This window comes from Lagenorhynchus albirostris, unplaced genomic scaffold (assembly GCF_949774975.1).
Source record: "Lagenorhynchus albirostris unplaced genomic scaffold, mLagAlb1.1 scaffold_275, whole genome shotgun sequence".
NCBI lineage: Eukaryota > Metazoa > Chordata > Mammalia > Artiodactyla > Delphinidae > Lagenorhynchus > Lagenorhynchus albirostris.
Genome location: NW_026783373.1, coordinates 156659 through 180645, shown reverse-complemented (window position 1 = coordinate 180645; position 23987 = coordinate 156659). Strand labels below are relative to the sequence as shown.

Below are 23987 nucleotides of genomic sequence, written 5' to 3'. Positions count from 1 at the left end.
CTTCTGTTTCTAAGGCTAGTTACTCAAGGTATTAAAAATGAGTAAAAATGAACTGCATGACTAAAAAGTCTCATAACAAATCTGCTTAATAAACTGAACAAAACCCACTTTCTTAGAAAAGAAACACTTATCAGTTCTTACAGGCATCAGATGCCTCTGTTCATAAACAACATGCACACAGGTTTCTCTCTTCTTTCTGTTCTCTCTCCCTTTGTCTCCCTAGAGCTTCCTAAGCAGATTGCATTAATGAAATATAATAGCTTCAAATAATCAAGGATCCTCTAGTGGACACTTTCAATACTGAACGCTCATGAAGGAGAGAGTCTGCTTTGTTCACCGAGTTTGGCATGCTCTTCCATGCCAGTCTTTCTTACCCTTTAACGTAGATGTCGCTCATTTCCTCTCCTGTGATGCTTTTCTCATCCAGGATAACGTCCTTGGTGTTCCAGATGATCACACGCAGGTAGTATCTGAAAGGAGCACATTTTGAAGGTGCTTTTTTTCCTGGTCCTGAACCAAGACCCCAGTAAGATACAGCAGGGTCTCAAGATTACTTACTTCTTGGCTTTCCGGGGTGTGATATTGAAAGGAGGGCCTGGTGGCCCCAAACTCCTGGGGAAAACATCCACCCACATCTGAAGTTTTCCCTAAGCCATTCAAAAATGAAAAGAGAAATGAAGTTATATTATGGGTGGTAGAGACTACAATTTTCTTTCATACGTCTCAGGTGAAACTAGTTCTTCAGGCCTCCTCATTTATTAGTCCATATGGAAGGCAAACAAAAATGGAGTAAAAGAACAAACCAAGATGAATCTTATACCTTCAGTGTCACTTAGGCCATCCGCCCCCCATTCTCTCCCAGGAGTCTCTGATGGCTGCATGTACCTACCTGTATCAGTCTGAGTCTTCCCTGGTTAATAAAATGAGGGGCTTCCCAAGGCTAACACAACCCCCAACACACACACACCCCCTCTTACAATGACTAAAAGTTGGGCCCTTCACACTCAGAACAGAGTTCCCGCTGTCACTCTATCCATCTGCACATTGCCTACTTGATATCAGTCCCAGTTTTGTGACACCCAAGGGTTTCTCCACTTACCTTGAGAGAAAATAAAAGTAATTTAAAACGGTATTTAATTTTGTAAAAGAAAAACTTACAGCATGGCACTTTCGAAGGAGAGACTCAAACAATGACAAGAACATGACTGTTCCCCCCAAATTGAGGACCCCCTGCGTTGGCTTGCTAGTGTCTACCGCCTGAGAGGGAGCTTGCAGGAAGGGGGAGAGTGAGAGCCTGGACTGACACCTGTGGCGCCATCTTGGTGAGGCCCCACTCAAGTCTTTGACGGCTACAGACCAGGCCCATATATCTGACTGGAGTATTCTTCCAGACAGGCTAGGAATGCCACTAACACACTGTATCAACGATACAAACCAATGTAAATCCCCCAAACTGTTTCTGGATGTTCTGTAGACTCTGCGTTCATGACTAAAACAGACTGGTCTTTAAGAAGGTTGCCAAGGAAACCACTAGGCTGGTTTCCTAATGCACTGTGATCGAAATGAATTAGCTGAAGCTCTTGAAAAGGGATATATGTTACTGTGATCCTGACTCTCTTCCCACTAATCCCCAGGGCTCCAGGGTCTATTATACATCAAGCACACTGCAGAAATTAGGCATCCAGGTGTCTCCTAAGACCTACCCGGAGTCTGTCCAATGCAGGAGGCAGAGGTGATGGAAGTATTGGTAGCCCAGGGAGCAATCTTCCTCGCTTTGTAATGTCTTAAGACTTATTCAATTGAGGAGTAGGAGTGGAGAGAGGAGAAATGGGCTCTTTGTGGGGAAAGAAGAATAATTACAGAAGGAAGAAATCAAAATGTGGAACAAAATAAGAGCGAGTGACAAAATCAGCTAGTAAGCCCAGGCTCCTTGTGGTCACTTTTTAAGAGACCACGGTTCGGCTATCAGTGTCAACGATATTTGCATCCATTAGATAAATATTTCTTAAAGCACGACTTCCTAACCATCTGCATCAGAACCTCTCCAGATACTTGTTACAAATTCAGATTCCCTGCCCCACCCCAGACTTATTGAATCTGAATCTCTGCAGGCATGGCCTGGAAATCTTCATTCTGACAAGCTTCTACATGGACTGTTTTGTCATCTTCCATGTCTCTCCTTGCTTCTCTGGGAACTGCTCCCCAGCTTCTGGGAACTGACCTTCCCCCATCACTATCAACATGGTCCCTGTGATGAGTCATCCTGTGTACTGTATCCCTGTCCTCCTGGCTAGAGCTGAGTGGTCCAGTGGTGGACAAATGGGCCAAGTTGGGGCAACCAATCCTTTCCACGTGTGGAAGTAGATGGGGCTACATTATAACATAAACTCAGAAACCGTCCACAATATTCTGACACGTGGGAAGGTGATCACAGGAAGGAAAAGTGCAGGGTAAAGGAGACTCTGAGAGAAACAGACAAGAGACAGGGAGAAATCCTGGTCCAAGGTTGTTCTGAGTCAGTGTCACTCTCCTGTCTGGATTTAGTGAGTTACCTGAAAATTCTTACAATAAATTCCCCTTGGGGATGAAGCTAACCTGAGTTTCATTTCTATTTCGTGTATATCTAAAAGTATCCAAAAAAGATAAAAGAGGCGAGTCTGTGTCAGCTATCACCAGTGCCTTTGGAGTGTGGATGAGGGGTTCAGAGAGCCCTTTACCTGGGAGATGTTAGGCTGAAAGGTGCTATGCAAAGTCCTTGTTTCCACGTGTTCAGGGACCAGCCCCTGAGTCCTAAGGATGTGAAGGGCAAGGCGCTCCTCAGGGGCCCCGAGGTGTTGGTGCAGGGTTTTGTTGGCTTCTGCAATAAAGAAGGACAGTGAAACAGGGATGGGCATCTGGGAACAGTTCAGCCAGATCGCCTTGAGGGATTTGCAGTACTTCACCCCAGACTCTGCAAAAATGGTCAGGCAGTGCCAGTGTGCAAACCAGCTTGTGAAAGAGTTGTTGATAGAAATAGCTCCTGACTGGGCTTCCCTGGTGGCGCAGTGGTTAAGAATCCGCCTGCCAATGCAGGGGACATGGGTTCAAGCCCTGGTCCGGGAAGATCCCACGTGCCGTGGAGCAACTAAGCCCGTGCGCCACAACTACTGAGCCCACGTGCCACAACTACTGAAGCCTGGGCGCGTAAAGCCCGTGCTCCGCAACAAGAGAAGCCACCACAATGAGAAGCCCGCGCACCACAAGGAAGAGCAGTCCCTGCTCGCAACAACTAGAGAAAGCCTGCACACAGCATCGAAGACCCAACAGGGCCAAAAATTAATTAATTAATTAATTTAAAAAAAAGCTCCTGACCAAGAGCCCTGCCCCAACCAGGCTCATTTCTGACTTGTGGGCTGCCAATAGTGAAGAGACCAGAACGCTCCAGAATGTGTAAGTGAGAGCAGCCCCTATTTACGTTGGTGTCAGGGGCTCGCTCCGCCTCCCAGACTCCCTTACAGTTAGGTGTGGCCGTGCAAACAAGGTAGGCTAGAATATAACGTAGGTGGAAGTGACATGTGTGTCACTTCAAGACCTAGCCCATAAAACCCTCTCACGTAGGATCCTCTGTGTGTACTTTCTCTTCTGGACGCAGAAGAAAACAGTGACCTTAGACACCTGAGCTGAAGAAGGGCAGAGCTATAAGATGGAAGAGCCTAGTCCATGAAGCATTGTTTGGAAGAGGGCCACCCACCTGTAGGAGTACCTGTTTTGAATTTATGAGAAATAAACTTCTATTGTGTTAAGCCACTGAAATTTGTAAGTTTAACTATTACAGTAGCTAGGTAGCATCACTGTGGCATTTAAAAAACATAGTCCCCAAATTCTCTGTCACTCCTCCCATGGGGAGGTGGGGTCTATGTCCCCTCCCTTTGAATCTGCAGACATATTTGACCACTAAAGAGAGGATGCTGTGTGACTTCCGAGGCTAACCATGAAAGGCCAGGCTGGTCTTCTTGGGGTGCTCGCTCTGGCGGAAGCTGCCAGCCGTGTAGGGAGTCTGGGTGTCCAGAGATCACCCTACAGGAAAGGCCTGGGTAGGTGCTCTGGTCATCAGTTCCACGTAAGCCCCCATCCAAGAGCCAGAAGCAGATGCCAGCCACGTGCGTGAGCCACCCTGGACATCCAGCTCAGCAGAGCCTTCGGATGGCTGCAGCCCTGGCCAACCTCTGACAGCAGTCGACTGCGTGAGCAACTCAAGTGAGAACTGCCCAGGGGAGCCCTTCCTGAACAGCTAACCCGCAAAACTATAAGCAAAACAAAATGGTTGTCATATGGGAAAAGAATCTAAAAAAGAGTAGATATATGTATCACTGATTCACTTTGCTGTACAGCAGAAACTAACACAACACTGTAAATCAACTATACTCCAATAAAAATTTAAAAAAATAAAAACAATATGGTTGTTTTCAGCGGCTAACTTTTGGGGTGATTTGTTATGTGACAAAAGTAACTGGAACAATCCTGACTGATACAGCTTTCTGGGGGTACTGTTTAATTGTTGGGGGTAATCTTCTCCATGGGGCCATGCTGCTTGCCAGTTTATTCCCAGTCCCTTTTGCAAGTTCTCCTGTTAACAGCAGCATCAACATTTGTTAAACATCTTATCATCCCTGATATCGACCAAGTCCTCTTAAGAGAGCCAGGCAAATATAGTTTCTTACAATGTCAAGAAAAAACAGCTGATGATCAGGAAGCACTTTCACTCCCGTATGCCCTGGGCTCAGCTTTCTCTGGCTCTCCCATGTGCCCTCAAAGCCACAGCCCACTGCCAGCCCCTCCAGGAAGCCCTCCTCCCTACGAAACACTGAATCATGCCACAGCTCTTATGCTCTATTAAGCTTATTTCAGTCTCTGTCATGATGCAGTTAGCTGTTTACGTGTCAGGACAGATTGCATTATAAACTACCGCTGAGGAAAGAGCAAGACCTCAAGCTCGGATGTGAGCCAGATGTGAACTCAGCAGAGTCTTCAAACCAGCCCCCAGCATCCCTGAGCCTTCTCAGAGAAGGACTGGGAGAATGATGGAATAAAATTGGAGGAGAAATTCTTCCACTACCATCTGAGCACTTTTGAGATAATTATGCATTACATGGAAATAAGTTAATTATTAGAACTTTGTGTTCAAAGCTCAAATGGCTATGACCTAAAAAGGTCAAGTGAAACATAAGACAGACAAGAAAACGTGTCCACCTTGACACCTGACATGACAGCAAAACTCTACTATAATGGGGCTTTTGTTAGACAGTCATGTGTACGGAATTCCCTATGGTATTAGGGTACTGCTCTGTCCACCCCCCTCCCCAACGCAAACTTGTAACCAGCTTGCCATCCATGGCAATGGGCTTACCAAATTCATCTAGGCTGTAGTCTTGTCCTCCATATCTGATTCTACTTCCGTCTTCAGAAAGGACAGGTGGCGGGAAGCCTTTGAATCTGGCTACATTTTGAAGCAACTGTGTTGGTTTCAGTTGATCTCGCCAGGTGTTGACTCCAGAACTGTGAATAATATCCCACACCCGGAGTTGCGCAGGGCACACAAGTTCTTCTTGGATTCATACACACACATACTTATAGGTGCTCTCATGTTAACGGGGGAGCAGGGAATGTGCTCTACACGTTGGCTTTTGCCCAGAAATCTATTTAGGATTTAGAGACCTAAAATCCACAATCATTTTGGCCTCAGCCAATTGGTACTCCCCCCCGCCCCTCAGTTTCCTCCTCTGTAAAAAATGAGTTTGACTGAGATCCCTGTAATCACAATCGGGAAACTTACAAATTAGAAATCACAAGCTGTATCTCATTCAATACTACAGAAAGGCACTGTTTAGCACTCAGGGAAAGAGGGACATCACAGAATTGATCAGTTTGGAGGGAGGGGCAGGGAATTCCTGCCATCAAACATTGCCAGCTCTTGGTCCTGGGCATCAAGGAGGGAAGGGGCTCAAAGAATAGGAGAGTGGAGACTGGTTCTCTAGGGGCTGCTACCTGCACCATCCCCACAGAGCACTGCACTGCTCCAGGGGCCAGCGTTGTACACAGACGCCAATGTGAATGGGCAATGCTATGGTCCTGATTCTCTCTAAGATGATTCTATTATCAACAACAGTATGTACCTGACTCAAACGAGCAGGGGCTCAGTTAAGACAGGCCCTGAGGTGGAGCGCCAGAGCTTCCCCAGGTATTAACGTTAGATGGAGCAAACTGTCAACAAACACTTACACACAGTACTGCTCAGGAATGCCGCAGTGGGACCCAAACCGGGAAAGGAATCGGTTTTCCAGGTCAATAATCGTTTCTCCTACTTTTTCATCACGGGTAAAGGTGTCGTAATCATAGACAGAAATTTTCAGGTCTTTTTCTTGAGGTAAGTAGCAGCTCAGTTCATACATTCTGAATAAACAAATTAAACAAATGCAAGGTTAGAATCTCCATGATCCCACCCGGGCGTCTCACACAAACCAGGGTTCTGCACAAAGACTCCCCGGGCCGGGGCCGGGGCTGCAGGAGGAGGACATGATGGCCGGGATAACCAGGTGGATGGCGGCGGGCAGGGATGCTTGATTAAGTAGTGCCCGTTAGTAATGAGAGCAACAGATTGTACACTTGCTCAGGAGAAGATCCGGGGCTTTAAATGCCTAACGAGAACCCCAGCTTTGCTGCTTACTAGCTGCGGGACCCTAGGCCAGCTACTTAACCTCCCTGTGCTCAGTTTTCTCATCTGTAAAATGATGATAATATTCCCTACCATCCCATGTTGTTACAAGGGTCAAGGGAAGAAATGTTTAGAAAGCATTTGGTATGAGTGCATTACTCAAAACCCAATAGCTATAATAGTAATAATAATAAATTATTATAAGTTATATAATAATTATTAATAATTATAATATTATTAGCATATATGCCTATTATCTGGGCACCCAGTCATCTCTACCCAGCTGGGAGATTAGTAAGGCACAAGCACCCTGATTTATAGCCCCCATATCTGTGCCCCTACTATGTTACCTTCTCTGCCTCAACAGAGACCACCACCCCATGGAACACCCTGGACTCACCCCACAGAAGCATGAGGGTCTGGAGGGGGGAAGTAGAAGGCTGCCAAGAAGGCTCCCTCCCTCCTCCCAGGCTCTCTGGCTCTGCCACTGATTTGTGAAGGCTTTTCTATAGTATCTGTATTAAAATGCAAACACTTCTGAGAGAACGATAAACGATCAAACAGTAATTTCTGTGGCAGGTGAGCAATATGGTGCCAATTCTGGGATGGTGATAGCTGTACAGCATAAGCTCCAGAGGGGCGGGGTTCGGTTCTGTATCTGCACACAGGGCTGAGTCCCATAGGAGGTGCTCAATAAACTTTGTGGACAGAAAACTGTGAGAGGCCTCTTGCATCTCTCCTCTCTCACTGTGCCTCCACTTCTCCTCCTGTCACTCTGCTGTGTGGCCTGGTTCTTGCCCAAAGAGCCAGGAGTATTAATCTCTTGAGCAGAAGGGTATGTGTCAGTGGGGCTCTGGAGACAAGCTTCTCGGGTGCCTCCTAGATACATCTCAGTGACTTCTCCAGACTGCTGCAGCCAGGTGGGGGCCTGCAGGAGGAAGGCGGCCCAGGATAGAAGGTGCTGGAGTCATGGCCACATCTGAAGCACCATATCCACACGAGCCCCCAAATTCCATTACTGGATTCCAAGGGACAGGTAACATGTGTCCCTTGAGAAAAAGAATTCTTTGCTCAAATAAGTTTGAGAACCACTTCTGTTCCTCTGGGCAAACTGAAGGTTCTGAGAAGTCCTGCAGTTATCTTTTTAACCCAAGCATCTTGGTCTGATGAAGGAATACGTCGTTCTTCAGAACACAATTAACATCTTCTGAACAGTGGCCGAGCACGTAGGAAAGGCTGCTCCTTCGCGAATTCCTTTCATGGAATCCCTGAGGGTCTCCGCTGAGAAGAACGTCACCCTGGAGAAGAGTGAGGCCAGGGACCGCAGCCGTGGGCGGGGTTGCAGAACCGCGTCTGCCTGGCTCCACCCTGCTGGGCGGGGTGATGTCTGCACGTTCACCAGATGGCGATTGGCCGTGCGGAGCCTGACGGCATCACTTCCTTCCGGGGTGGCTCCAAGCTAGACTTTTCCTGCCACTTAATTAAGCTTGTGCTTGGCTCCAAGATGAGCGATTCAGACAGGGCCCCCTTTCTCCCGTAAAAGCTGGCTTTCCCTGCTTCCCTGTGTCCCTCGCATGGAGCCCTCCTTCCTGCCCTGCGTGCCTTTTCCTGTCTAGACCTCAGGGCTGGATCCGGGGAAGAAAAGGAAAACAATCATATTGCACTGCCAGAGGATTACTTCCACTGCCTGGCTCTAGCACGCAGCCCCGGGGTGTACAGCACAGAGGGTGTGCATGTGCGCGCGTGCACACACATGTACACACAAGAGAGGGAAGGATTGCATACGGGCACCCAACAACAAACGCGAGTAGAGAAGAAGCGGATGGGCAGGATAATAAAGCCAGAAATTAAAATACAGTCACACGTCAAAAGAACAAGTGTTCTCCTTCTCAGCAGGGTTCTGGGGAAAAATAGCACTGTTTTTACAAATGTTTTGTGCAAAGAACATTTTTCTACAGGTGATGGCTTGGCCCGGAATATGAAACATTACCAAGGGTGTTGGAAAAGCCTGGGGCTTGGTCAGGAATTTCTACCTAAGTCTTGGCTGCCCGGTGCACCAGCTCTGTGGACACAGCTCTGGTGCCCTGTTTCTGTCACCTGTAAAGCAGGGCCGTTTCTGCCTGCCCTGTCAGCTGCCGGGTTTGACACTGAGGTGAAAATCAGATGGTGGCGGCCTTGCAGACGCTGCATTCAGGTGGCCTGGGTGTGAGTCCCGGCTCTGCCGCTCAGCAGTGGAGTGAGGTGGCGCTGACTCCCTCCGCGCCTCCGTTTCTTCTGTTGTCAGGTGAGGGTAGCCCCTCAGAGTTGTGAGATTTTTGAGATGTTTTCTATGGAGGGCTCGGTATAGTGCACATCCACAGTAAGAGCTCAGCAAATGGTAGCTATTATTAAATGTGGAAGTAGTTTATAGCTGAAAAAAGCCAGTCCTCTTAGAGGTCACTTGGGTGTGCCTTACCCTTCAGAAGGTTCTGATGAGATCAGTGTAGCAGTCCAGAACAGATGTAAAATGGCAATGATGAAGACGGTAATGCTATTTCAGGAATCTTTGGGGTACTTCCCTAGTGGCACAGTGGTTAAGAATCCGCCTGCCAATGCAGGGGACACGGGTTCGAGCCTTGGTCCAGGAAGATCCCACATGCCATGGAGCAACTAAGCCCGTGTGCCACAACTACTGAGCCTGCGCCCTAGAGCCCGTGAGCCACAACTACTGAGCCCGCAAGCCACAACTACTGAGCCTGCGCCCTAGAGCCCGCGAGCCACAACTACTGAGCCCACGTGCCACAACTACTGAAGCACGTGCACCACAACTATGGAGCCTGCACTCTAGCGCCCATGAGCCACAACTACTGAGCCTGCACTCTAGAGCCCATGAGCCACAACTACTGAAGCCTGCGTGCCTAGAGCTTGTGCTTCGCAACGAGAAGCCACTGCAATGAGAAGCCCACCCACCACAACGAAGAGTAGCCCCCACTCGCCGCAACTAGAGAAAGCCACGCATAGCAACGAAGACCCAACACAGCAATAAATAAAATCTTCGGGAACAGAAGACAGGGAGCAGGACATCTGACCCCATCACTTTCTGCTGCCTTCTCAGTTTTGGTAACAGAGTCAATAACACATATACTGGCTCAAAGTGGTGGAGTCAAAGCATCCCAGAAAAGAGAGCTCAGCAGGATTGGGGAGTGAGAACCACCTTTCACTACATGTAAGTCACTGCCTATCCTTCTTGTCTAGAAGCCACAAACCCTTCGGACTCCTGGGCCTCATTACCCGCCCCCCGCCCCTCCAGGTCTCACAGCAAATCTCTCAGACTTGGTTTAGTTTTCTTCATGGTACTTTTCACTTCCACAAATTTCTTGTATTTGTGCATTTACGTATTTATTACCTGCCCCACCGACTTGGATATTTGAATAGTTCACAGACATAGTTTCACAGCTTCCGAGCCTAGAGCAGAGCCTAGCACCCATTGCATCCTTAGCACAGAGGCCAAGAAGAAAAGAACCACAGAAAAGCGTTAGGAAATGCCCGTTACCTGCCGAACACCGGGTTGAGAGTGTTGGGGATGTAGTGGTCTCGATCTTCCATTACTTTTTTGCCCAGCGTTATTTTTATATAAGGGTCACACTGTGGGGACAAAACAGACAGCAGGTTATGTCACCACGGGGTGCCAGTTCAAGGCAGTTTCTGGGACAGACTCCACACCCGCTCCCACCCCGATGAGAAGAGGTAGCCTCAGACCAGGTCTGGGCAATGCTTCCTCTTGGCGCCGTGCAGCCAGCGCACCTTTGGAGGAGAGGCAGTGGCGGGGAGCAGTGACAAAGCAATTCTCCTCCGAGGTCACGTCTGTAAAATGAGAAGGGTGAACCAGAGGCTCCAAAGCCCCTTCAAGCTCTGAGATAAATCCCCACGGGGACAATCCTCCTGAACAGATTGTTTTGATAGAGTATCTTTCCCCTTGTGAGATAACAGAGCCCAGAAAGAAAGAACATGACAATTACTGTGGCGGATGACTGTAATTATGTTGCTATAGGAGAAGGCTCCACGCCCAAACTCTTACCAGGCCATTGTTGTCCTGGGGCTGGAGCTCTAAGCCTCGAACAATGTAAATCCTAACCGTGCATTCCTGTGGGACACTGTCAGGTAGTTCCCGAAACTGCCGGGGAGGGGCCGGCACGCTGGGGTCGTCCGACAGTGGGTAGATTCTGAAGGAACCCTAGGAGAGAGACACACAGATGTACTCGCAGGACCTTGGGCGATCAGGGCAGAGGGCTTGGGGCAGTGTCCTTTTCCCCAGGACACTGGGGGCAGCCACAGGGGCTGTGGGATTGGGGGATGAAGGGCTGCCTTTTGTGAAAGAAATAGCTATGGTGTGCTTTGCATGTTTCCAGTGGGGAAAGTGAGTGATGATAAAGCAATTACATAATAGATCACAGGGGAGAAGAAAGGGCAGGGCAGAGGTAGGGAGGCCCGGCAAAAACCTAGGCAAGACATGGAGGTGGCCTGGACCAGTATGATGGCAAAGGAGGTGATAAGAAGTGAAATTCTGCACATTTTTTGAAGACAGGAATAAAAATGATTATTTTTTAAACCCAATAAAGTATAAAGGGTGATTTCCCTTTTTTTCTGCATCACTCCTATAAACCCCCTTCCATCCACTCCCAGGCAAACTCCCATTCATCCCTCAGGTCTCAGCTGAAAAGTGTCACTTCTTCCAGGAAACCTCCCTGATTGCCCCCGGGTTGGATAGGTTTCCTAACACTCTCTTCTAACCCCGCACTCACCCCTATTGCAGCACTGACCTCTGCGTCGTCACTGTCTATTTATTGTCTATATTCTTCACTAGACTGGGAGCTTCCTGAGGGAGGGAACTATTTCTTGTTTATCACTCTATCTCCAGGACCTAACACCGGGCTGGGCATGAACAGGGACACAGTAAGCAGTTTCTGAATGAGTGAGCCATCAGGCCAGCTTGAGAGGCCTTACATTTTCTCTTGAAACCAGCTTACGTACGAGAGAAAGCACTGAAGTTGGATTCGGAACACGTGGGTCTCAGTTCCAGCTACTTTCACTCAGTAAAGCAGCATGATGTAAGCACCTACCACGTGCCAGGTACTGGAGGCCAGAAAACGAACTCTAGGAATCCAGTCTGGCACAGGGGTGCTAAGTAGGTTTGACTCTCATGCCATCTTTGATGGCTTGGTGGAAAGCTATAAAGAGAAGGATTTTGAAACCACGTGTAGGGTAAAATGGTCTGATAGATGAGCAACGTCTGCTACTCGAAAGGATTAGGAAGTAACAGCACATCTGCCACGGATTTGCCAACTGTGGTTGGAGGGAGGGGCAGTTGTGAAAGCAGATACTTACAGTGTGAATGGTACTTTAGTAGCAGCAGGGACCCAGGGAGCCTGGGGTAGGAGTGAGTCACCCTGCCAGGAGCAACCAGGGAACACTTCACAAAGAATGTGACATCGGAGCTGGCGCTTAAAAGAATGAGTAGGAGTTTGTCAGACCACAGAGAGGGAATGAAGAAGAAGTTGTCCCAAAGCTCCAAGTTGTGAGAGGACAGGGTGTGTTTGGGGGCTTGGAGAGGATGCAGTGGCAGGCGAGACAAGAAGCTTGTGAAAGGCCAGCCCAACCCTTGGAAGGAGTTGAGACTTGACCCGGTGGAAACTCAAGCGATGTCTTTAAGCGGTCGAGAAACACGATCAGATTTGGTTGCGTGGAAGATGGACTAGAGTGTGGATGAGAAGGGTGGCAAGGACAATGGATTGGGAAAGTGCTGCACTGGTCCTGCTGAAAGCCTGGGAGGGGGGCGGGGTGTGTGTGTGTGTGTGTGTGTGTGTGTGTGTGTGTGTGTGTGTGTGTGTGTGTGTGTGTGTGTGTGTGTGTGTGTGTGTGTGTGTGTGTGTGTGTGTGTGTGTGTGTGTGCGCGCGCGCGCGCGCGCGCGCGCGCACACACACGCGCACTAGAGCTTAGAGAGGCTGACTCTACGGGATTCAAGGCTGAAAGATAACGGAGGATGGCTTTGCGGGGGGTGTGTGTGTGTGTGTGTGTGTGTGTGTGTGTGTGCGCGCGCACGCGCACACACACGCGCACTAGAGCTTAGAGAGGCTGACTCTACGGGATTCAAGGCTGAAAGATAACGGAGGATGGCTTTGCGGGGGGTGTGTGTGTGTGTGTGTGTGTGTGTGTGTGTGTGTGCGCGCGCACGCGCACACACACGCGCACTAGAGCTTAGAGAGGCTGACTCTACGGGATTCAAGGCTGAAAGATAACGGAGGATGGCTTTGAGTGTTCTGCCCCCAACCCCACTGTCCTCTTCCTTGTTAGCATTTTCTAGCATCCTTCAGATGTCAGACGATATGTCCCTGACCCAGAGATTGGTTGTCCTTTATCCTAGGTCTATAAAGAAAATAAAGATGGATTTTAAACAGGACACACACACACATTTTACTCACCTTAAACTCTCCTACCACAGAAGGATCTTCATTCTCATCTGATTTGCCTCGATACAGCTTGAAAGTATCTGAGAAGTCTGTCAGGCCCTCGAATTCCATTACATCCTCCAGTTCACAGTCATATATCTGCAAACCATCAACAGATTCTTAATTTCTCATTAAAATACAGGTGGAATCTAAAATCAAAAAGACTGACGATACCAAATGGGCACGAGATGTGGACGGAGCCCCAGAACTCTCACGTTGCTGGCTGGAGTGCAGGATGATACGACCACTTTGGAAAAGTGTCTGGCAATTTCTTATGAAGTCAAACATCCAGCTACTCTATGATGCAGAAGTTTTATTCCTAGGTATTCATCCAAGAGACATGAAAACATGTCCACATGGTATTAGAATGTCCATAGCAGCTTCATCATCGGGAGAATGGATAAACAAGTCGTGGTATATCCATACAATGGAATATGACTCAGCAATTAAAAGGGGCAAACTACTGATGCACAAGACAATATGACGGCTCTCAAAACTACTGTGTTGGGCTAAAGAAGCCACACACACACAAATACGTAGTGTATGAGTCCACTCATTTGAAGTATAAAAAAAGGCAAAACCGATCTACGATGATGAAATCAGATCAGTTGTCTCTAAGAGGGTTGGAAGGTTGTGAGAAATTGAAGGGAAAGGGGTAAGAGGAGTTTTCTGGGGTGATGGAAATGTTCCTTGCCTTGTTTTGGTAGTGGTTTATGTAGGTGTATATACAATTATCACAACTCACTGAATGGATTACTTTACTGTACGTAAATTATACCTCGATAAAAAGCTAGAAGAGGAGAAGGAGGAAAAACGGAAGGAAAGAGGGAGGGATGGAGGATGGACAGCAGGGCTGATCTGCCAGCCTAGTTTATTTCTCTAAATAAGCAATTCTTTACAAACTGGTGTTTCTCAAGCTGCACTGAGATGTTATGACAATCACATGAAAGAAAGTAGATGTTTCCACATTCTGAAAAAATGAATAAAGAACTGGAAAACCCAAACCATTAACAGGAAGATCGTCCACAGCTAGACTGGCCTAGTCCAATAGCTTGTCTTCCTCCTGGACACACAGTTGTGACTGTACACTGCATGCATGTAAAAGAATCAACCTCTCAGCTAGTGAAACTGATGCTCGTTTAGAGGACAGAATAAAGCATGTTGATATTTCATGCTTTTTTGCAAGAGCACCATGACTTTGAAGGTCTCCCTTGGTCAAACTGGACAATTGTTGGCCTAATTAGTGCAGTGCCAACCCATTCCCAACCCTCGGCCAGATGTCCCCAAGCCCTAAAGTGGCAGTCACATAACCATAAATCAACAGCTGTCCTCAAGCCCCGGGAATCTTGGCAAAGGCAAAATCCATCACCGGGGGCTCCCCAGGAGGCCAGAGGTCCTCCTGGCCCCTCAGCCTCAGCACCCACCATTGGACCTTTCAGTCTTTCACTCAGCTCTGCCTGTGGCCAGTTTTAACGCATGTCAATCCCCCACCCACAGTAGCATAGGCCCAGGTACCTGGAGTTTGGGATAGCCTTTCTGAATATATTGTCCACATTTTTCATGTTCCCCTGTGGAAGCATAATATTTACTCCACCAGTCAATAATTTCTTCCTCCTAAAGAAAGACACATGAAAATGGAAAAATCTTTAGTGATGCCCTGGATTTCCAATCATTGCAAGAAAACTCATAGGTAATAGACAAGAGAAACAGGTACTTCTGAACCTAAAAGAGGCGAGATTATATGACTCTTGTTTACACGCACCAAAGCATTCAGGATTCTTCTACCCAGAAGCTGGAGGTGAAATGATGATCCTTGGCCAATGAAATGTGTTTGGCTTTAATGGCCACAGCTACACTAGATGACTTTCTTACATTCTATGGATACAATCTATTCATTTGTCTGTTTTTACTCCTTTATCCTGTTGACTTGATATTTACATATGCAGATAAATTAAAAGAAAACCTTCAGTATGTGTTTACTATTTCATCCTCCAGTATGTGTTTTCCACTGTTTCATTTCCTTAGCCCTTTTAGCCAGCAATGCGTTGCAAAACAGAGCTCACTAAGCTAAGAGTGGGTAACACTGGTTCTAATTCAAGTTCCATCCTTTACGTTAGAAGCCATACCCTTACGTTACAAGCCATACCACATCAGGTACGTTGTTTAACATCTCTGAGCATCATTTTCTTCATCCACCGAATAGGATAATAACACTACCTGTCCCCATCCATCTCACAGGATTGTTTTGTTTTGTTCTTTGACCACGCTGTGTGGCACGTGGGATGATCTTAGCTCCCCAAGATCCCCGACCAGGGATTGAGCCCATGCCCCCTGCACTGGGAGCACAGAGTCTTACCAGTGGACCACCAGGGAAGTCTCTCATAGAGTTGTTTTGGACATCAAATAACATCATTAGGAGAAGGAGCTTTGAAAATTATAAAACGTGAAGCAAGAGCAGGGAGGCATCATGGTTTGTTTAGACCAGTGGCTCCCAACCTATTCTTGGAGATTCTAATTCAATCAGCCTGGGGTGAGACCTGGCATACAGGATGCTTTCAAAAGTTCCCCAGGTAACGTGCAGCCAGAGTTCAGAATCCGGTGGTTCTTTGATTGGGCAGGAGGGACAGCATTTAGAATCCCTCGTGCAACATTCTCAAACTGTAGAAGGCTGTAGTTTATCGAAGGCTACTATAAATTCCACTCAGATTTATAATAAGAATAGATCCCATCAGACCCACCCGTGGCTTAATCTACCTAGGAAGAGTGAGCTTGCCCAAAAGAGTGTGTCACCAGCAACACAGCCTCTTCTTCCATCTGGGGGGAAGGAAGAAGGAACACTCAAGAAAAGCTATTTCTTATTTGTATATTTGTATATATATATATGTTTATACATACACCTACAGTTATTTCTTATTTGTATACGGTATATGTATGTTTATACACACACCTACAGTTATTTCCCCTTTATAGATCAGTAACCCAACCCTGGATTTAAAGAATTATTTATTTATTTATTTATGTATCAGCTACAGGCAGAAAATACATGAATCTTAAGTCTAGCAAAATGTGTATAATAGTTACCTTTTCTGTTAGCTGCCCATCGCATATATATGGGCAGGAAGAGGACGAACCACGTACAGGTCACACAGAGATGGAGACCCCATGAGCATTAGATTCAATGAGAAAGAGAAAAGGAGATGTTACTGTTCATCCATGCCTTATGTTATCAACATTTTGATGGATTATTTATTCAAGATGATCTCATAATTGAACACACCTTATTGGCTTCTTCTCTGAAATGTGCAAAAGAGTTACAAACAGTATTAAAATAAAAGGCTTGGAGGTAGCCACCCATGTCCCATGTCTTAATAGAGTTGGACAATCTGTCCACCAGCATAGTGATCACAGAGAAGGTGGGGTGGAGGTGGGGATGAATACAGTTACTCATCTTCCTGCCCCAAACCTCTTATTCCATTTAGCTTCTAAAGTATATCCCCAACTTGGCCTAATTCTCATTCCTTCAAAAACTCCTGTCCCAAGATGTTTATGTCCAACATGACTGCAGCACCATCATGTAAGTATCTTTTCTTGATTTTTCCCCATGCCGACGATAAAGCACCTATATACATATCCACCCATAAATGGATGTCAAGTCTCTCATTGGCCAAATCCTCCCATTTGCGTTTCTGCGTGGAGAATCCACCAGGAGATGAGAGAATGGACAGCTAGGATGCTGGGGCTTGACTTTTCTCTTGGTACCTGCTGGAACATAAGCCAAGCTCACCCTTAGGGGCAGTCTGAAGAATTGCTACCTCCTAACTTCAAGTTCATTTCCACTGTGAGGGGACAGCGACTCGTCACTACAGGCACTTCCTGCAGGGAGTGCTGGGCGGCCACGGGGCTTCTTCTGCAAGTGCCCCTCGGCATTTTCCACATCGACTTTTGTTCAGCACACGGAAATGCCAAGAGAGGCAGCGAGACAGATAGATATAACAATTCTTTCTATTAGATTCATGTCAAAGCGAGATTAAAAGTTAAATCATCACAGCTGAATTGAGATTTTGGAGAGAGGGACTTTATGCCAAAAGTGTTTTCACATTCTGAATCGTTCCTGAATTCATAGTTTTAGAGTCTGTTTATTCACATCTACCCTCAGCTATTGGAAATCATTTCAAAGAAATGAATAGTTCATGATTTAAAAAGCGTTATTCAGAACAGATGGCTGATGTTAAGATCTAGGATTAATATGGGAGAATTTATTCATGTCCGCTTGCTCATTAGTTCACGTGGCAAAGTAGCTGAAGCAGCTAGAGTAACTTGCTTCATTATATCCAAATGGCACAGAAGATTCTCCCCTGAAGCTTAAAATAATCACATTTGTTTAAAGATCGTCTTTCACTCCAAAATCTAGAAAGAATGTGAAAGGAGAGTTCAAGTCTTTAGACCGAGGTCCCCGCAGCCCCAGGCAGCATCATGCATTTTCTTATCATACATACATGCACTGTTGTTGGAGAAGCCATTTTGCTGAGTGCTGTTGACATACTGCTTAAGCACTGGAATTGGAAGGTAATTGTTGAAATGGCCACGTAGGAACGTCTGTGTTATCTGGCTGGCACTTAGCAATTTGTCCCCAGTGCTTATTTCCTGCTTTACTTGTGGCGGTGCTGAGCCCATCTGTTAAGAGCTCCCAGGGTCACCACAGGGTAGTGGTGTGAGTTTCTGCGAGCCCAAAACTGTCACCTGGAGCCATATTCTACAGCTCCCATCAACAGCACGGTGTTGACCCATTCCCTCAATTTACCAATAGAAGGCTTGACTTGAGTTAGTGGTAATAGGTATTCATTACACACACATCGCACGTACACGTAACACATGCATATCACCTGCATGCATATATATTACATGCATGCACGTGGATTACATGCATGCACGTGGATTACATGTATGTGTAATCTGGGACATCAGCAAGCTTGTCATTGGCTCTTCCACAGCTCAACTTTGCTCATTTGACTTTGCACAGATGAGTGCTATATTCCCCAATGAAGAGGTGGTATCAGATTTTTAGAGGCAATTCCAAATAGCCTTTCTTATCAACACAGTACACCTCCAGTAGCTGTTAGGAGAGCAGCTGAGTGAAAGTTATTTATAGTACATGAGAATGACCGATACTACCTTCCTCAGCCCTGCTAAGCTGCAACTTAAAATATGATGTGAACTCAACTTTCACAACGTGTCGCTACAGTAGCCTCATCTGTTAACTACTGTTAAGAAATGAATGAGATTGGGGCATGGACTGGCTTTATTCTTCTTCTTGAGCCTCCATACCTGGGGCTACTGAGTATACAGAAAGCCCAAAGAAGAGCTGATTCACAACGGGAGGCAGGAAAGCTGGAGGCTGATTACAGAGCAGGATCTTAAACTGGCTTTTTCCAGAGTTGTTGTGAAAATGTACGTAAAAGATCTTAAGTATATTACACTTAGCTTCGTCCTAGGCTACTACTGTTTTATTGGGACTATTTGGCGTTGTTTATAAAGTGAACACAGTGGTTTTGCATATTTGCTATTGTCATTTCTGACTGTGGAGGATTCTCAGGGAATAGAATCAAACACACTGCTATGCAGTGCTGGCTGCAGAGCCCACATTTAGTATGGTCCAATTGTTAGTGAGTTTAATGCAGTGGGAAGAAAGTGGATTCTTTAAAGGCACTGTTTATGGACATAACACATTAAAGTGCAATCATGTGCACTTTTCGGCCAGTTTGCACATTAAAACATGCTGTGAAAGTCCATCGTGAATGCCAACAGAAACGGGGAGATATCTGATGTTTTCTTTTTTCTGGGCTGGGAACTTTTTTTTTCCCTCTCCTTCTTGTCGAGCTGGCCAGAATGGTTTTAACATAGGGTCCTGAATGAGCATTTCCACCAATTTCTTGATTTGGAAAACCACAGTGAATATAAAAGTTGGTGATATCCCATACACTGACAAATAGGGTCATTAAAAACCCATGACACTTCTGTTTCATGTGGGGGAAAAAACTAGTGTGCTACATGTATCCGTCTTCTGAACGTTGTGGTGCTGTGTATTTGCTCCGGAAATTTCTCTTTCTTGCAAATGATATCATTCAGACTGTCCACACTAAAGGTCCTCAGACCTGCCTGCACATTAGAATCACTTGGGGAGATTTTAAAATTTACTGTTGTCTAGATCCCTCTCCCTCGTGGAGAGTGGAGCACAGGTCTGAGTATATTTTAAGTATCCTGGGTGACTGAGGGTAGAGGACATGAGTCCACACAATGTCACCGTAGAGGACATGAGTCCACACAGTGTAAGATTCAGGTTTTTTACCGTGATAAGCTGGTTTGTTATTTTATTTTAGTTGCACTGAATGGTTGTTTGACTGAATTCACCTAATGCTTAGATGCCTGGAAGATAAAACTGACATCATCCAATGATCAGTTCTGAAGCCTACCTTTGATGCCAGTAATGGTTTGGTGTCTTCTATTTCAATAACAACGTCCCGGCAGGGTGGGGTAGACAAAAAGGAGGCTGCAAGACAATTTCATAATCTAAGATGCTTACAAAAATACAGTGGCGAACATTCTACTCCAAGTTCAAGTTCAACAGCCACACAGTGGAAGGCAGAGTTTGCTCCTGGATGAGACTTACTAAATGGAGAAGACCACGTCTGAATGTAGAAAAATAACCCAATTCATTGCTTTTCCCAAAATATGATACAGTTTTAGACATTTTAAAGGGGATTTTATGGCCCATTTTTTTCTTTTATCTTAGACAATTAGCCCAATCCTGTACACAGGAAATGCTGAAAAAAAAATTGTGTCAACACATGTCTTTAGAGGATGTAGGAGTGAGGTCGGGCAATGGGGGCTGGAGGGAGCTACACCAAAGGAGCTTCCTTTTCATGGAATCTGTTCTAAGACACAGAAAAGCAAATCAGGGTGAAGAGTTGCACGTTTCAGGGCTGAAGTTGCAGTGGCTCATTCGGCGTGGCTCTCACAGTGTACACAGAGGGAAAAGGCACACATCCTGGCTTTAAATAATTCCCAGAATATTTGTGGCTCTGGATGGTGAGGTTAGAGCAAGGGCTCAGGAGCAGCCCCTGGGCTCACCAGGTTCAGTTCAGCTGAAGGGGGTGCTGAAGCCTCAGCCTGGGGCCGGGTGGGATGAGAGGTACGGCTACCCTTTATGGAAGAAGGCATCAGGCAGCCAGACATTCAACAGGAGGGCAGAACTCAGACAGAACAAACTCTGCCAAGCCAAAAGAACTTTGTGTTTAACCCAGCATTTGATGTATAGGACATAAAGGAGGGAAAACACATTTTTTAGGCGCCTACCATGTGCCAGGCAGTGGGCTAACCTGTTTACATACATGATCTCATTTAACCCCTCCAAAAATCCTGTAGATATGTGTGGCATTATACCCATTATAGAGGTTAAAAAACAAACAAACTGAGGCTAAGAGAAAGCAAGTCACTTGCTTCCAGTTAAACAATCACAAGTGAAAGTAAGTAATCTAGGTCTGTCTGACCCCAAAGCTTGTGTTTTAACCATCATACCAGAGCCCAGAGCAAAGCAGGCCCTTAGTAAATGTCAGAGAAATGATCAGCGGAACACCGGGGAAGCAGAGGAGACTGACATTTATTGAGCATCTATGATACGCCAGTTGCTATGCTGTTGCTAGGTGGCACCCCCAGATCTATCAGAAGTCTCTAGGCTTCCAAGATAGCTCCCCTCCAACTCCCAACAACTGCAGCAACACAGAACAGGACAGCCAGGTGGGAAGGCATGCTGGAACACAACTGCATGCAAGTTCCTTCCTATATTATCATTTCTCCACTTTACAATCCTCACGTACACAAAGCCTCGGGGACAGGAGGAAAGTTATTCTGTGCGCTTCCAACATTAGGCCAACCAAGTCCATTCCTCAACTCTTACCTCAGTTGGGTTTTAAGAAACTATCAGATTGATCTAAAATAACAGGTTCTGGCCTTGGGAACACTGTGCTCCCCATACACCTTAAGGAGTTTCCTCTTCAGGGGCTTTCTGAAGCCTTGACCTCACTTCACACTAACTACAAAGAATCATGAACCAGGAGACCTCTGCCTAACCCTGACCCATAGACACGAGTAGGTCTACACAAGCGATTCTGGGGCCAGAGAAAATCTGCAGCATTTGTACCTTCCTCATGATTTCACATATTCGTGTCAAAGAACTTTCTCTCATGAAAGCAATAGGAAAAACACTAGGAAAACAGTTTCTCTCCATTAAGTAACCCCAGATAAAAGAATGCCTGCAGTTACATTAATCCTTGATGTTATAAAAATGTTGCTGTTTTAGGCACCATCAACTCAGCACAAAAATGCTTTCCATGGGAAATGTATGGATAAACACATGTAGGGTTTTGCTCAAGTGTGACTGTGAATTTTTTTCTCTCTTCTCTGAATCAGGGATACAGGATGCTCAGACCCACATAGCAGATGAGCTTCAGAGGCTCTGTAAAATCAATACCAAACCGTATGGAAGATTAAATAGAACTGGTTAGCAGAACGGCTCTCAAATAGAAGACATCTGTTTCGGTTTGGAGGCTACAACGATCAGATGAATGGGTGTCAATTCTCCACTGGGCTTAATCGTATGAGCCTAGGGGCTCTGGGATCTTGTTCACGGATGGGACCCAGTCCCCAGCCCCTAACAGTCTCTGCCACATGGTAAATTAAAAAACAAGTAATTCTTGAATAAACAAGAGCAAAATGCTATTCATTAGTTATTATTTAGTATAGAACCCAAAAGTAAGTATTATACTCTGCTCTGTCACTTATGTGACCCAAGGCCAGCAATTTAAACTCAAGCAGGTGTCATTTTTTCTTCAATAGATAACAATGAAATCATATTTTTCAAATTATATCACAACAATGTTGTGATGCATTAATGAGGCAGGACAATAGATGGAAAGCAATTTAAAATAAAAATCCCCCACTCCTTCAGTGCTTACAGAGGGGCCGCTGTATTTCCCCATCAAAATATTTATCACAGGACTTCCCTGGTGGTGCAGTGGTTAAGGATTAGCCTGCCAATGCAGCGGACACGAGTTCGATCCCTGGTCCGGGAAGATCCCACATGCCGCAGAGCAACTAAGCCCGTGTGCACAACTACTGAGCCTGCACTCTAGAGCCCGCAAGCCACAACTACTGAGCCTGCGTGCCACAACTACTGAAGCCTGCACATGCCTAGAGCCCGTGTTCTGCAACAAGAGAAGCCACTGCAATGAGAAGCCCGCGCACCGCAACGAAGAGTAGCCCCCACTCGCTGCAACTACAGAAAGCCCGCACGCAGCAATGAAGGCCCAACGCAGCCAAAAATAAATAAATTTATTTTTAAAAAAACTTATCACAGCAAACTGCAATCACCCATTGTCTTGCCTTCTCTGCTGGATGATACAAAAAAGCATGTTCATCCAGGAGCAGGACAATTCAGAAAGTAATAGCTTGAGCATTGGGTCCCCTCAAACAAGGCCAGGATTCAAGGGTAGCTCTGCCACTTACTAACTATATTACCTTGGGAAAGTTACATAGTGTGCTGTAAATCAAAGTGTTTCCTCATCTGCAAAATCTGGACAATGAGTAGTTACTTTGAGAGTTTGTAAAGATTAAATCAACTCAACATGAAAAGTCCCAAGATGCTATTTAGAGACTTGCATTTACCTTTTAGCTGTGGCACGATGTCCTCCTTTCCTGCATAAGGGTCGCAGCGAAAGCGGTCCAGGCGGTCAATGGTGCACTGGCCCACAACGGGCTTGCGCCCAAACTGCCGGTGGTCGATGACCTTGATCACCAGCGGAGGCATGTACAGTTCCTCCTTAGGCAAGAACTGGGGGTCACAGAGGTAGGTGTCACTTTTCTGTTTAAGACCTGACAAGGGCAGCTTTGCCGATTAACTCCCCCAAAGCGACCAACCCAGGCTCTTTCTGCCCATTTGGTGTAGCCCCTGGGACCCACAGCGAGCAGTTCAGTAATGTACATGCCAAGCAAGCAGCCTGGAGCTGAAGGGCCTGAGCTCCGAGCCAGGATCAAACCCTGGCTCTGCCACTGACAGCTGCAGGATCTTAGGGAACTCTTCGTTGTCCCAGTGATCTCCTTAATAAGAGTAGGGGTGCTGGATTAATATATGTGAAGTGCTTGGCACTGTACCTTAGCACCTGGCTCTGCTCTGTAACAGGATGTGAAATCAGCATTTAGCTAGAATTAGTTAAAATTTAGATCGAGATAAAACTGAACCTTCACGGGAGATAACTGTGGCTTGAGAGTCTTTCAGCCCTGGAAGTTCAATGCCAAAATGGGATGCTCATTTTTCCTCCATGCCTCCTGGTTCCCCTATATGGAATTTGGTAGCCTTGGTGACATTGTCTGATTGGGGAATCACGGGCTGGTCTCGGGTCTGCCTGGTGCGTGGTTCAGCTGATTTCCACCTTCGTCTTCACACAGGAATAGAAGCTGGGATCAACTGAGTGGTTTTCCTCACCTCTGCTGACTGAGGCTAGATTCCAGGCTAGAGCCTGGGAGGTGGGGAAGGGGCTGGGGACGGAACAACGATGGGTAGAGTGACCCAGAGGATCACTCTGGGATTCTGGCTCGGAGCTTCCAGGTGGCGCTCATCTGTAGCAGCGCGAGGGGAAAAGTACTGGCTTTGAAGTTGGAGGGACCTTAAGTCCAAACTCTGGCCACCCACTTGCTAGCTGTGTCCCCTTGTGTAAATCACTTAACATCTCAGTTTCCTCCAAAGCACACATAAGAG

The 23987-nt window shown here is 46.4% G+C and overlaps 1 protein-coding gene across 3 annotated transcripts in view; it reads right to left on the bottom strand.

The window, feature by feature from the left end:
* Positions 1-355: 355 nt before the first annotated feature.
* LOC132514309 (myoferlin) overlaps positions 356-23987 on the bottom strand; it is a 141574-nt gene continuing 117942 nt past the window's right edge. For 2 of the 3 annotated variants that reach the window (XM_060138919.1, XM_060138920.1), the window contains 12 exons: positions 22898-23063; positions 19648-19724; positions 16259-16270; positions 14693-14791; positions 13151-13276; positions 10749-10904; positions 10224-10315; positions 6259-6429; positions 5387-5535; positions 2718-2857; positions 559-647; positions 356-470 (listed from right to left, as the gene is read on the bottom strand). In XM_060138919.1, the coding sequence (XP_059994902.1) occupies positions 371-470; positions 559-647; positions 2718-2857; positions 5387-5535; positions 6259-6429; positions 10224-10315; positions 10749-10904; positions 13151-13276; positions 14693-14791; positions 16259-16270; positions 19648-19724; positions 22898-23063 (1377 nt within the window). In that variant the 3' untranslated portion in view covers positions 356-370. Of the gene's footprint in view, positions 471-558; positions 648-2717; positions 2858-5386; positions 5536-6258; positions 6430-10223; positions 10316-10748; positions 10905-13150; positions 13277-14692; positions 14792-16258; positions 17731-19647; positions 19725-22897; positions 23064-23987 lie in introns of those variants that run through there. The other variant, XR_009538736.1, reaches the window with a different exon arrangement.